At 35.8% G+C, this 14,611-nt stretch overlaps 1 protein-coding gene across 9 annotated transcripts in view; it reads right to left on the bottom strand.

The window, feature by feature from the left end:
- SLC4A10 (solute carrier family 4 member 10) overlaps window positions 1-14,611 on the bottom strand; it is a 120,982-nt gene that overhangs the window by 32,850 nt on the left and 73,521 nt on the right. For 7 of the 9 annotated variants that reach the window (XR_003398790.1, XR_003398788.1, XR_003398787.1 and 4 more), the window contains 8 exons: window positions 14,466-14,569; window positions 9,858-10,015; window positions 7,983-8,070; window positions 7,335-7,481; window positions 6,649-6,749; window positions 5,237-5,411; window positions 4,918-5,051; window positions 3,858-4,103 (listed from right to left, as the gene is read on the bottom strand). Coding sequence is in view for 6 of the 9 variants with exons in the window: in XM_026852582.1 (XP_026708383.1) it covers window positions 3,858-4,103; window positions 4,918-5,051; window positions 5,237-5,411; window positions 6,649-6,749; window positions 7,335-7,481; window positions 7,983-8,070; window positions 9,858-10,015; window positions 14,466-14,569 (1,153 nt within the window). In the remaining 3 variants the exon portion in view is untranslated. The remainder of the gene's footprint in view (window positions 1-3,857; window positions 4,104-4,917; window positions 5,052-5,236; window positions 5,412-6,648; window positions 6,750-7,334; window positions 7,482-7,982; window positions 8,071-9,857; window positions 10,016-14,465; window positions 14,570-14,611) is intronic. The other 2 variants (XM_026852578.1, XM_026852579.1) reach the window with 2 other exon arrangements.

The raw sequence follows: 14,611 nt of genomic DNA on the forward strand, positions 1-14,611 counted from the left end.
TGAAATGGTCAAAAGGTAAATACGAATTTTTAAGAAATCTTTTAGGAGGATTTCAGCTGATTTTAAAATATTTGGGTCTGCCTGATTTTAAAAAGAAAAAACCATCCAAACTGTTCTGAATGTTCTTTCAATAGTCTTCTAAGGTTTGTTATGGCAGATACTAGTAATGACTCCTATACTCTTAAATAGAAGAGGAGATACATGCAGTACAGTCTTTTACATCAAACCCCTGCAACAGAGACTGTTTATGACAGAATTCAAACCCACCCAAAATACAGAATGAGTTTCTTTCTCACTTGAAATATGGTTCCAATCTGGTTGAAATACCAATCATTTTGAATTACTATTTTCTTTGTCTTTCAAGTACTCCAAAGGACAGTACTAACAGCATGGCAATGACCTTTTCTGGGTCAAATTCACATCTTCACCAGGGCAAAGGCAACAGTACTGGGATGTAGACAGACTACCTGTGGACATCAGATCATCCTCACAAAGCCCATGGGAGAAGAGAGGAGAGCTGGGTCACAGCCTTTACGGAAAGCTTCAAATATATACAATATCCTGACCTATTTATCATCAACTTTTTCAGTGGATAACAGGCAGAATACAGAAAACACAGAAATTTTACAGTATAACCTGAATTTTCTAGCATAGAATTGCAGATTCAAGATCAAGTTTTACATAAGCTTTGGCTGAGCATTCAAAGAGAAATGAGTTGCTCAACCTTTTGAAGTTCACCCATTGCTAATTAAAGAACTGCCAAGGCTTTACTAACAATTAAAAACTTGTCTTTAAACTCCCAAAAGAGGAAAATGCAAACAGCTGTTTTAATTAGCAAAACAGCAGATACTAATTAGCTTCTGTAACAGAGTATGCTGGTCCTTTAAGGACAGGACCAGTTTCAGCTTAAGTTTGTTACCCATTTAAACTGCAAGTAGAAGGACTGTAGTCAGATGCTGCAGAAAAAGCTTCTAATTCCTTGTGAAAGAGATATTCCCCAACTTCAAGTACACAAAAATGAGATTTTTTTTTTTCAAGTAAGATTTTATGCTTATTCATCTTCTAATTTCTGATCTTTCCGTAAGTGAAATGTACACACATGAGCAGGGACTGAGGCTTATTTGAAATCTCTTGTATTGAGATGATCCTGTGGGGACAATAATTGCAATACCATCATGTTCTGGGCAAATGGCCACTGTATCTGGACAGTGTAATATCTGCTTATCTGCACAGCAAACCCATGGAGCTCAGGCTGCACGAACCCTGCTGTGAACACACTGGTCATTTGGGCAGCTCATACAGAGTTACTCCAACGGAGCACATCTTTCTGCTCTCCCAGTCTCGCAGGGCCAGTTCTGAAAAACTAAGAAATACCCAGATGAAGGAGAGGGAGAGGAGAGAACAGAAGAGGCTGAAATTACCGCTCTGCTGTGTTCAGACCACAGATCCTTGGAATTGGTAGATGTGGTCTTACAAAATAATCAATAAGCATACCAGCATCTCCAACAATCAGTTTTAAATACAGGCCACATCACATAAGAGCTATGCTGCTTACGCCTATGTTTACAGCTAGTCATTTTGGTATCAACAGGGTCAGTTGCCATGGACATGATATCTATAATAAGCAGGATATTGTTGCAGGTAGAACACTGTTGCAAGTAAATGCTGAAAGAGAAATGTAATGCAAGAGTTTAAAAGTCAATTTATTTGTACTATCTACACAGAGTGAAAGAATAAATGAGAATATAGGTATGAAATTATGACCCCATAAATAACTACAAAGCTATTCTATCAAATAATTTTTATAGTTATATATATGTTTGAAACCACCAGGCAGCGGTCAAATCTTTCATCCAAACACGTGGAAGGTACTTGTCCTTCATGAATTGTGTCTGGAAAATCTAGAACTGTTGTGCTGGTGTTCCAACACTGTAGGACGACAGGTCAATAGCTGTAAATCAGAGGATGACAACTGCTGTTCTTTTACCATTCTGCGTGCTCTGCATATTCCACATTCAGTGAAGACAGTTACCAAAGGCAGGCAGTGAGTAAACACCACCCTTCAAAAATTAATCTGTTATTCTGATTAGTGAATGGAATTTTAAACTAAACCAAAACCATTTCTTTGTAAACATAAGGACTACAAGGATAAAACACTTTCATAAAATACAGAGATACCTATCACCTACTCCTATACAAGCAAGACTTAATTTTATATCTCTTGAAATCTCAAGCAATACCATCGGATTCACCTAACCACGAATAAAGCTAACTACCCAGGAATCCGCATTTCTATTTGTGTTTATGCTTTTCATCATCTATTTTAACATTACAGATCCTCCTGCTAATGGTTTCTAAATAATTGTCTTTGTATAGTATTTCAACACCTGTTTTTCAAAACATATCAGAACATCATAAAATATTTCAGAACTTCACATTCTCTTTGAGACAACTACTCTGAAGTGGTAAAGGAAAAAAAATCCACAAACACTGTGCTATATGAGGCTCTTTAGAGCAAAATACCCACTTCATAAAAGTTAAGTTGACTAAGATCAGGATATAACCTCAACTGCATGTATGGTCTACTCTTGATGTTTATTGCTTTCTCTTCAAATTAATATTCCTTTGCCTATTGAATAAACTATTAGAGAGAAATAGTATTTTTTTCAGCATAAGGAACTAGTATGTCACAGCAGAACTAGAGTTTCTATAATTTCACTTATTCTGTGTATTAAGGTATATAATGTTCATTCAGATTCAGAATTTGCTAACTGGTTTTTTAGTGATAGCATATACAAAGCTCAAATGTTTTCTCTGTTACTGTGTTTTGTTTTTCCCAGCTTAAAATGCAAATGAGACATTTGGTTGAGGCACTCCTGTTTTTCCAGTGAACAGAAGATGTGGCACTGTTCAAGCATTGTTCCTTTTAGGCCCCACCCTGCTCATGTAAAGGGTTCACATGGGTTCAGCAAAGGAATAAACACATTTCCGGAGGGAGATCTTCTCTGAAAATGCTTTTTGATTACATTTTATCTGCTGAAGTGATCAGGTTTAACTGGCCTCAGGACAGACTAGGATATTGTCCTTTACTAGAAGATCATTTTTGGTCTCATATCACAGAAACAAGTCTATGAGTTTCTACTTCTAAATGAAACTATACTGATTAAAGCCACCCACTTTCTTATTCCCCAAGTAGAATACTACCTGTTAAAACTCCACAATGAAGTAAAGATTTAAAATCTTGTTATTAAGAACAAATTGATTATGACAAAATCAATCACTGCTGAGAAGAATCTAACAATTCCAAATCCATTTCAGTTCTTGGAGCTTGAACCTTAACTGCCAGAGAGGTTAAAATAAAGGAGGTACATCAAATTATATCCTTCTTAGATAGGTCAATATTTCAATTTTGAAAAAAAAACCCAAACAGATAAACATGATATAAAAACGTTGTCTGAACAACCAATAAAATATTATAAAGCATCAGGACAAGGTTATAGTAAGAGATCATTGAGTTACACCTCTTTAAATAAAAATGTGAATAGAGACCTAAAGCTGAGGTCCCTCCAAGTCCTATTTTTTTATTCTAGGACTTCCAAGTTGCATGTGCGTAAGCTTTTTCAAGCTCCAAGTCAAGATATTTTTTACTTACCTTAAGTAAATGTGTACTGCTTGTACACATACCTCCAGTAACTACTCCTTCCATATGTCAGCATCGCGCCTAAACCAATAGCTTCCACTTGTTAAGTTTGCAACTATTGCAAACCTTTCCTGCTGTGCACTGGTTTGCATTCCTCACAGACAAAACATAACCTATGAAAAAAAATCCCAGTATTAATAGAAGAAATCTTACTTACGAGTACTTTGTCAGCAGATCCAAATCATTATGCATGTTGATTGGGTATGTCTCACTGAGATGAAACAGCTTCTCTAAGGCCTCATAAATGAAAATGATGCAGATAAGAGAAGCAAAAGCTTCTTCAGTAAATCGGGTAATGTAGCAGACAAGGGAGCTTGCATCAGTAGCAACAAGGATGATGCACAGGATTGCAGTCCACAGTCCAATGCTAGCTCTCAGAGAAAGGTACGACAACCCATACTCTCTGAAAGAAAAGAAAAAAATGAAACACATTTTCATCAAAATCCTGTATGCTTATTGCATAAGATAATAGAGCTCCAAATACATTGGGTGATATTATCACAGAGAACTGAAAGGTCTACTTGAAGGTGATAAAAGAACTTTTGGGGTGCTAAGCGGGGTCTCCAACCCTATGTTGTTCAGGACATCTTGGGGCAGAATCATCACAGCAATGAGGCAGACAAGCAAAGAGGATCACAGAGAAGCATGATGGCCACCAAGATGCAGACTAAGTTTTGCCTACACTGTGGCAGAAGTATGTCACATATAGCGCATTAACATAAATGTGGGGATATGATGTTCTGGCATGATGCTTCATCCCTTCTCTGTTGGAGTGGAGGAAGGGCAGGGTCTATATTAGTGACTACTGAAAGATGTCACCCTGCCACTGCGCTTACTTCCTGGCTGAGAGGTAACACTTTTTGCATGAGTTAGGGATTAGATAAAACACAGAATTAAATGTATTGTTTCAGAGTAGAGAATGATACAATAAGAAAAAGAACCTACAAACACCCTGAAGCTTGCATTCCCTTCAAAAGTGTTTTTTTTAAAAAAAAAAAAGAAAAAAAACAACACAAAAAAAAACAACATCAATCTTTCTGCATTACCACCAATTCACTTGTCTCCGTCACTGCATAATTTTCAGACTCTGAAAGCCTAAGCAGTGTACTCCAAAACAAACTGTTGATCTATACGCAGATGTTGGAACTTTGGGATCAGTGTCTCCACTTTTACCTAACAACAGCTGAGGGATGGTGCATATCATGATCTTCACTTACTTGCAAAATTTGAATAAGATCTTCTCAAACACTAAAACTGGTCCTGTGCTGCCAAGTATAGTGAGAGGCTGTCCACCAAAGAGAGAGTAGGCAATTCCAGTCATGGATGCTCCAAACAGTGATTCTATTGCACTCTGAATATAATACAGAGAGAAGTGTCCATAAATTTTCAAACAAGTTCTTTTTGCAATGTCTTAGGCTGTAGCTTTCTAAAGACTGAAACACCAATACTTAAAGGTGATTCATGCAACAGTAAGAAAATACTAACCACAAACCTAGGAATGTAAGTTTGTTTTAAAAGTTCAGATTTAACACATACTATACGACCTTCAGTTGCTTCTCCCAGCAGACCACCAAATGTGATGACAGGAGACATGCAAGCACAGTAGAGAAACAAAAATGATGCCAGACACTGCAAACTGAGAGCATCTCTGAAGTCACTCCAGAAGAAGGGAGCTTTTCTTTTTATATCCAAAATCAATCCTCCAAAAAATCTAAAAAAAGGTAGAAGAGATCAAATTAATGAAGAAGGCATGACAAACTTTCTTCCACAGTATTGCTTTAAATACACTGCAGAGAAGTTATTGTTCCCTGATGAAATAATACATACTCTTATCATTCATTCTTCCCAGAAAAAAGTTTCTGGGAACCCTGTCTTGATAACTTTAATCATGAAATTGTGTTTTTAAAACAAACTAATTTGCATGTTTCTTTTATAAAATCTTCATCCAATTATTCATACCCAAAGCTTCTGAACAGTTGTTAGCTCCCATGCATAAAACCCTATTATTTATTAGGTGAAATAATGATTTGCATTTGTTTAATCAGACTGCTACCATAGTGCCCATTTGCCCAAACGTCTGCATTTAGAGCTGCACATTCTTTATTTGAGAATCTGTTCCTCAACACACTTGATGATAGAACTAAATCTAGGCCACAATTTTCCAAGGACAAGAACTGTCATCTTTTGTCATTTACACTATGCTAAACATAATCAAATATTTAGGAACAGACGCTCCCTTACAATATACCATACAGTCAAAATAAATATCCCTGCAATGTTCTTTTTCTCACAGGCACCCAATGTATCAGATGTTGCTGGGGTAAAGAGGAAGACAAAGTGCCACCATCTTCTAAATGTCAGAATGATCCTTCAAGCTGTCAATTACCACATGCATCAGTGAGAGAACAGCTTACAGCCAGACTGACCATCATCTCCTTTGCGCTGCTGTGTACACCAACACAGCAGCTGAATCTTTAGTCTTCCGCAGGCAGGAATGATATCTCCACATAAAGAGGCAGCAAGGTACAACTACACTGCACTAAGGCAACTGCTGACAGCTGATGCAGTTACACTACACTATATTAGACGGGACAACATAAATATTTCTTGGGGCAAACTCTTCCTTCTGATATGTGAATATTGCAACCACCTTGGTAATCATAACCTCATGTACATTAATCAAGTTTAATAGAGGTTTGACCTGTATAAATAATAAAGAAAGGAGCTCGCAATAAATACAATGTGAAAACCCAAATTGTCTTGCCCTCTCCCCCTCTCTGCAAATTAACTTGCATTGTTCTTTTAATCTATGCGGTACGCAAATCAGGAAAAAAGCCTGAAAAAAATCATATACTAAACCAACCATTTGAGAGAGAACCAGACTATTATGATTCCTTTGGAAGTGCCTCACTTAGAACTCTTAAGACTTTGCCTATGTTTTCACTAACTTTCCAGTGCGTTGCAGTTCTGGTCCAGAGTGTCCTCCAGGTTGCTCTGCGTCCCCATGGGCTGCAGTTCCATTTGGCACTCCTGGGATCTTACGCTTCTCCTACCAGAAGGAAAAGGTACTTCTCATGGGTCTTAGCAACCAAAACATAATTTTAGGAGAGGAAACAGGCTTAGAAAGTTGAAAGACTAAACATGTAACTTTTATTGAAAGATTCATCAACAAAACCTCTTCATAAACTGTTGAGAAATTCTATAACAGGAAATAGCAAAAGGAATTTTAGTCTAAGAAATTTAAAGAATTTATCACAGAAAATCTTGTATCAGATGACATTTTAAAGAGTAGCAAGACAGGCTGTTTTGATCAGTTCTCTCAATAAGCTTAGAACAAAAGCAAACCATGGCTGTTTGGAATAATCAAATATGCTCATGACCAATTACCCCCGAATTTAAGATCTTTACATACAACTATCTGTCTTTATTCAGGAGAGAACTCGTATTGAACCATGTGAAATGTCACCACTACACTGTATGCTTGCGAGACAAAAGTAAATATAAAAAAAAAAAAAAAAGCATGCAAAATGTCTATATAGTGACTCTGCTAAATGCTAAATTAATGAGACTTAATTCTACCTATGAAAAATTCATCACAATATTTAAAAGTGTCTGAATTTTACAGTGTACAAACCTGAGAGGGAACATTTTTAGGTGGTTCTATTCGTATCGTTGGATCCCACTCTCCAGGAGGAAGAACTGTAACCTGATCAAGAAACTCATCAATTCCAGATACCAAATCATTGCGGTCTTTTGCCTTGTAAGCAACATCATGGAACACCTGTGAAATGTGAAGGAAGGAAGGAAAAATAGATGGGGAAAGGAATATTCTCATAACATTTATCACAATGACCCCTTTTCTCTGCAATAGAATGCACTTCATGCAGTTCCCACTAAACAATCTCAGCTTCAGCTGACTAGAGTTTCTGGTACATAGTTTTCATAGAAGCTCCAGCTGCTATGGAAAAACATCCTTATGGGTGCTAAATGTTCTAGAGATTTTACAGTTTAAAACACAATTAATTCTACTGGAAAGTAACTGTGTAAAATGGAATCTTTGCAGTGAAGATATCCTTGCTTCTGAATATTGTTTCTTATTTTGTTATCTCCTTATGGCAGCATAATCTGGGCTGTTACAGGATCATGAAATGAACTAGAACGCTATTTGTGCATCATCAGAATAGTCAGCTGCATTTCATCTGGATGATTCCACACTGGAGATTCCCTATCACACCTCTTCAGTCAGTAAAAAATGACTAAAACCAAGCCATTGTAAAAATACCTCATCTGTCATTAGTGTTGCAATTGATCTTCCAATCTCATGGTATTGTTGTCCTTTACCCAGTGGACCAAGAAGAATAAACAAAAACCTGCAAACAAGAGACACATTAAAAAACTGTGAGAGATAGATGGTTGAAAGTAACTATACATACTACAGAAATACTTATTTAAAAATTGGACTAGAAGAACCTCTAAGATGAATATTATATATAATCTCCTTCAAGATCCTCACACATGCATTTAAACATGAAGCTCTGGTTAGAAAAAATGTGAAAATAACTTCCAAAAATATATTATAAGCTTCACAGTCAGACTTGATTGAGACTATCAAAACCTCCTTGCATAACAAACCTTATCTTACATAATAAATATATGCTATTAAAATCTATGTGCAGAACACATTAACATTAATTTATTTAATTCTGCTAATTCAACAGAATCAAGTATTTTATGGTAGTAGTATTACTGCAATATTGGGGAAATTAAATCACCCCACAGAAAAATAATTTTCAAATCACTTACTCCCATCAAGGCTCTAGACAGCCTCTACTTTAGGCCTGGGGCTAGTAAGGTTCTATAAAATGCAGAGGATAGGTTCAAATTAAATAACCGAAGTTCTCAATTTTGCTAAAATGCAAAAGACAATTTTTTTACTAACACTATTAAATTTTTTATAAAATAAACATTTTGCAAAAATTCCTTATTATTTGAATTTTAATTATTTAATTTTCTTTTGGCCAAAAAATAAAAAAAAACTGTTTGGTGAACTTTTCTACGGGAAGTTGGGAGAGGTTACAAGGAAAGGCTTTAGAAGTTTTTTTCAAAGCCAGCTCAGTCTCTCAGTGTTCCTTACACACATGCAAAAATAAGAGAAGACAAAAAAAGTCATATCCAAAGTACCTACAACTACAACTTAAAATTTTATACTGTTTATCTGACTAGGAGCAAGGATCTGAGTCTCAGTATTGTATTTCATAGCATAATGCTCCTTCCTGAGCGTCACAAACAACTGGAATACACTACTGCCTTCTGTCGGAATTCTACTTTTACAGAAACCAAAAGAGGGAAGGGGAAAGAGGGACAGAATATGTGTACAAACATATGCACAAATTAAAAAAAAAAAAAAAGTGAGAGACTGCAATAATAGTTACTTCAGTTAACTCAGATATGGGAGGATCACTTTGGAGTTTCGATATGAATCAATCCCAGCAGGAAACAACATATCTGCAGAGCTATTTAAATGCTTTCTATTTCGCTATAAAGTCTCTTTTATACATTTTTTAAAAAAATCCTCGTAACCTGTTCTCAGAACCAAAGTACTTCATCAGAAAAAGTTTCAACTTAGAAAAAATTAATCTAATCACACTTTATGGTTAGAAGTCACATCCACTACCACACAAGTATCTACAAAGGAACTTTTAGAGGAGTGTGATATTTATGGCACATTCTTCCTCCATTCACTATCCCTAGGTCAATCAAATCACACAGTTTGTTTTTTCCCTTTACTTAATTCCTTCTTCATTTTTTTTTCTTCTGGACACAATTATGCAGTACCTTCAATTCCAGATGAAATACTCTAACAAAATGAATACTTCACCTTAGTATTTAATCTGAAGTACTACCAGTTTGTATAGGATAAACTGCATGCTGTAACCTAACAAGTTATCAATTCTACATCTGTAAAGAATTATTATCTCCACACACAAACGATCTGATTCTGAATAGATCCATACGTTATTTAAAGGATGAGTGGAAAGATGTCTCTAAGAGATGTCTTTGTTAAAAAAAGAATCAATAAATTACAAAGTTGAAGGTCACATCACCCTGTCTCCACAAGGTACTCAAAATACATGAAGATAAATAAATCCAACTGTACCTTGTTGGAATCGGAACTTCTGCTAATCCTGTAAGCAGTACTGCAGGAGATAACCTAACAAAAGCCACAACCGCACGGTCCAGGAACTCTAGTTCACCAACTAAGATGTTTGATGCTTCAGCTCCAGGTGGGATCTTTTTCATGAAGTGTAGATCAACCTGGAAAAAGTATATTAGATTACAACCTAAAAACTATTCACAGGGATTTTTTCCCCCCCTGATTTGCTGACAGACTTTCTGGTCACTATACTATAATCTTAGGTATTTCAATTATACAGTTTCTACTATTATTGTCTGTTGAATAATTTTTTAAAAATAAAAATGTTCCTCAAAACCAGAAAACTAGTTTTCATTATTTGACTTAATTTTTTCCTAGAAACATAGCTATAATATGCAGAATCAATTTATAAATGCAACAAATCACATTCAAAATCTTGTTAAGAATATAGTATTATTTTCCTAGTAATACTTTTTATCAATAATCATAACAGTATTAATTAATATTTCATAACAGAATCATTAAGATAAAACAGTAGAAGAAAGGAAGACATCTTATTTGTCCATAATTAGCAATTCTGGAAATCACAAATTCATAGCTCATAGTTGCTGTATTATAATCTCAGGAAGAAGAAGAACAGGGTCCACTACACGTAATTTTCCTTCTATTACTCTGAGATGTATTTTTGTTTTCAGATTTAAGCAGAAGTTGCCCTTCTGCTGAAAATAACAGAAAATGAACTACAACCATGACTCTCAAGAGTAAACTGAAAGAACAAAACAGAATAAAAACGTTGGAGTTTTAAGGCAGAGATGTTGACTTTCACAGGGACAATAGGAAAAGATATACAGCTTCATCATGCAATTGCTACATATAAGCTCAAGATATTTGCCTAGCAATGTGTTCATTTGTATTTATTTCCTCAGTATCAGTCTAGAGTTTACTCTGTAACAAAGATCGACATGGAGTAATAGAGTATATAATGTATGTTTGATTTCATCATGCACCAGTATTGTCTACATTTCAAAATGCAAGAATTTTGTCATTTGCTTTCCTTTTATTAATCTAAACACAACAACAGCAACCAAATCCAATATAAACTGTTAAAGTGGACCATTTTAATGTCTATCTTACAGCCATCTGTCAGTACTAGTTTGCATAGTTTTTGGTAATATTTAGAAAATTGTTTTCTTGCAAATGGCTCTGGCACTAAATCAGAATTCAGATATAACACAGTTGCCTGCGTAATGAAATCTTATTTCGCTTAGATCACAAAAGAGATGCCTGATGCTATCCTAAACTAATCTAGAACAATGAACAAACACCTCACAAAGTTAAACAAGCATCAAATCAACCTAGAAGGTTGGAGACCAACTACTTTTCCAAGGTAAAGTATCAGTGACATATATTCTATTCCCCACTCAAATCACAAATAACATTTCAGGGTTAAATACTAAACACAGATTTCACTTTGAACCTAATTTTGGCGTTGTAGGTTATTTATAGTTGAGAGAAAGGATATTTAGGCACACACAGAAATGTGCATTCTGTACTGATTTCACCTTATGAATGGATTTAACATTTAATGACTAATGTCTCATGTGCAACATGTTACAGTTTTCACCCTAAGGTCCCATTAACATATAGATCACACAATCAAGATTCAAATCGGAAAGAAACAGTCTCCTGTCTACCAGAAAGTATTTCCAGATGTTTCCTGTATTATTTATCAGCTAAAGATGCCAAAATCTTTTAGGGAGTGAACAAAGTCCTGGTTAAAAGTAAAAGAAGTCACAGAGGAGCATCAAACTGGGCAAATACACCCAAAATCCAGGTGTTGCTTCCACCTCACAACAAGAGCAGGGATGGCCCTGGAGTGAATCTGGGGCAACAGCCGAAGCTACATCTTGTGAACGCTTCATTGAAATTATCCATTATACATCTCTTATCCCAAGAGGTCTTTAGCTGGAGAGACCTCACACGCATCTTGATCTGCACCCTAATCTGAGCCACGTTCATGACCTGGCATTAATAGTCCCAGTAAGATCCAATTAAATATAAAGCTAAATAATTAATGTGGAGGCCATTCCCCTCCAAGACAACTCAGGGACTGAAAGAAATGTTGCGGGCTTCACCAGAACCTAACATAAATTGACATGAAGACAAACAGAAAATACCCAACGTCACATTTTAGGAAAGCCAAGACATGTATTAATCAAATTCATTTATAAGAGGGGCCAACCAGTATTTTAAAAGTAAATTACTTCACATAGTATTTGAAAGACCAAACACTGTCAGTATGGGACTGGGGTTTGATTCAGAAATACTGTTTCCATGTGAAGCATCGGAACACTGCCACGAGAAGGGACACAGGTGCAGTCTTTATGCATTTCATATTTCAGGACAACTAGGGTTTCCTTCAGCCTCTGGCATAAGAAGCAGAGACCAGTCAGATGCAGCTGTTACACTGCCATCCCCATCCTTCTCAGACACTGGATAAAGTGGTGCTGTGGTAGATCACCCCCGGAATACAAAGTCCTCGTAGTGTCCCCAGAGGAAGAGAAATTACACATATACAAGTACAAACATCAGAAACTCTGTCTCCCTCTCTGTGCTGCTGAAGTAATATTCAAGATAGCTTTTAGTGCTGTGTCTCACATTATTCATAAACAGATACCAATAAAATCAGCATAGTCTCAGTGCTGTATTCAGATTAAGTCAGCTTTTTGAATCAGTTCCAAAATTTGGAATATTAGAAGTAGCCCAAGGGAGAGAGATTAGCAAAGAGAGAGTATGTGAGGTAATCAAAGGTGCTTTTTTGTAGAAGATAAATGAAATTAATATGTGGAACAAAATTAGAGCAAGAAATCACAATACTCAAGAGAAAATTAGTGTACTGCTCTACTTTCTTCTCAGTCTGTGCATATAATTCCAATTATAACCATTGGGAGTTATTGCAATAGCACGTTTCAAGGGGAAATTGTACTTTTGCATCTTTAAAAGGATAAATGCATCTATTTAAATGCAGTCAGAAATGGTATTAGACTACAGTCCTATACTGTTACTTCGTTCCTGCAAAGAAAAGTTGTTCCTTTCATATTCCTGACATCCTTCTTGGTATCTAACACTGCTGGGGCTAGCCAAAAGATGACATGTGGATCTCTTCTCAGGGCAGTTTAAATAGGAAGAGCTCTTTTGATCAGCAAAGCTGCAGCACTATGAAAATAGTGAGTGAAGGATCAAATGATGCAGACTCCATTCCTGTTTAATACAAACATCATGCAGCTAGATAACAGACAGGGATTTTGATCCCACAATATTCAAAACAATTGGGGAAACATGCAAGAAAAGAGAAAGTCATGTCATTCCCTTTGGGTTGGTATGAGCTTTACCTCTACACAGCTTAATTTTGAATAGACAGCTTTATTTATATTTGATATCCTTTACAAAATTTTACATCTTGACATTAGAAGACTTGCCAAAACAATCAGGTTTAGCTAACACTTTTAATATAAATATCAGGAAACCAAAATTATACTTGAGTTTTTAAAGCACTATAATCTTGGATTTAAGAATTTTTAAAGTATTAGCATTAATTTTTTAGCAACTCGTCATTGTTTACAGATCTCCTTGCTACCTCTGTAGAGATGTGGTCCATAACACATCCCCAGCCAGCCTCCTTTCTTCTCACTGTCTTTTACAAAAAGATCTGTTTCCCATATTTATTTTAGCCATATACCATTCCTAGTCTGGCATGTTCAATCCACAATTCAAATACTGCTGCTAGGAAATAAGTCTGGCACCAGATGGAGCAATCACATAACTCTACTTTTAGCTCAGTTGGACTAACATTAAGCTTCAACAGACTCAAAAGTACTTCAGAATTTTGGTTTAAATCACCTTTCTTCACTTACTCAACCTTTGTTGTATTAATGTGTCAGCTGAAACCATCTATCCCTGTCAGGTCTGTCATCTGTATCTAATGTGACAGTTTGTTTTAGGTACATACAGGCTTCTTAAACAAATTATGATTCTCCTTTACATTAAAGCTGAGAAGCTGTTTGCTTTCCTTTGCTATCTAACATTGAACTGTCATTGCAATCTCCACTACTGAACAGTTAACATCGTTTGTGAAGTGTACTGAAATATCTTGGCTTGCCAGAAGAATTAAGTTATAGGTTTACAGAAACACATTCTGTTTGAGACATCTGGAATCCACGAGTTCAGGTTATAAAAAGAGTAGTTTGCATTCATGCATTATTTCTACAAAAAGTAAAAATCTGAGAGGTAAAGCTGAATTATAAGAATTCTGACTTACTTTCCTACTTAGTTAATTTTCTGCTTATTTGTCAAAATTCCCCCTACAAATATACACCTATGATATTATCATGCAATAAATTTACCTGTGTTCCTAAACTGTGACTTACCGTTATCATTCACCAAGAAAATAAACAATTCTTTTTTGTTATATACAAACTGTGTTGCAGTGCACATGAAACTTTAGTGCTGAAGTAAAATTTGCACTTCACAGCTTTTCTTGATTCATTTTATTTAATTTAAAAGATCTATTTGGTAGTCAGGAAGCTCTCTTCACCGTCAGTGAACACTTACCTTGCTAAAGTCAACGGTGCTGTTTTCTCTGCTCACATCATTTTTATTTTCAATACAGGCTGGAGCAGACTGTGGGGAAACAATCTGACCTGCTGAAAAAAGTACTGTTATTACAAAATACTAACAAATACTTCTGTAAATAAAGT

Source organism: Athene cunicularia, assembly GCF_003259725.1.
Source record: "Athene cunicularia isolate RWA chromosome 7 unlocalized genomic scaffold, athCun1 chr7_part1, whole genome shotgun sequence".
NCBI lineage: Eukaryota > Metazoa > Chordata > Aves > Strigiformes > Strigidae > Athene > Athene cunicularia.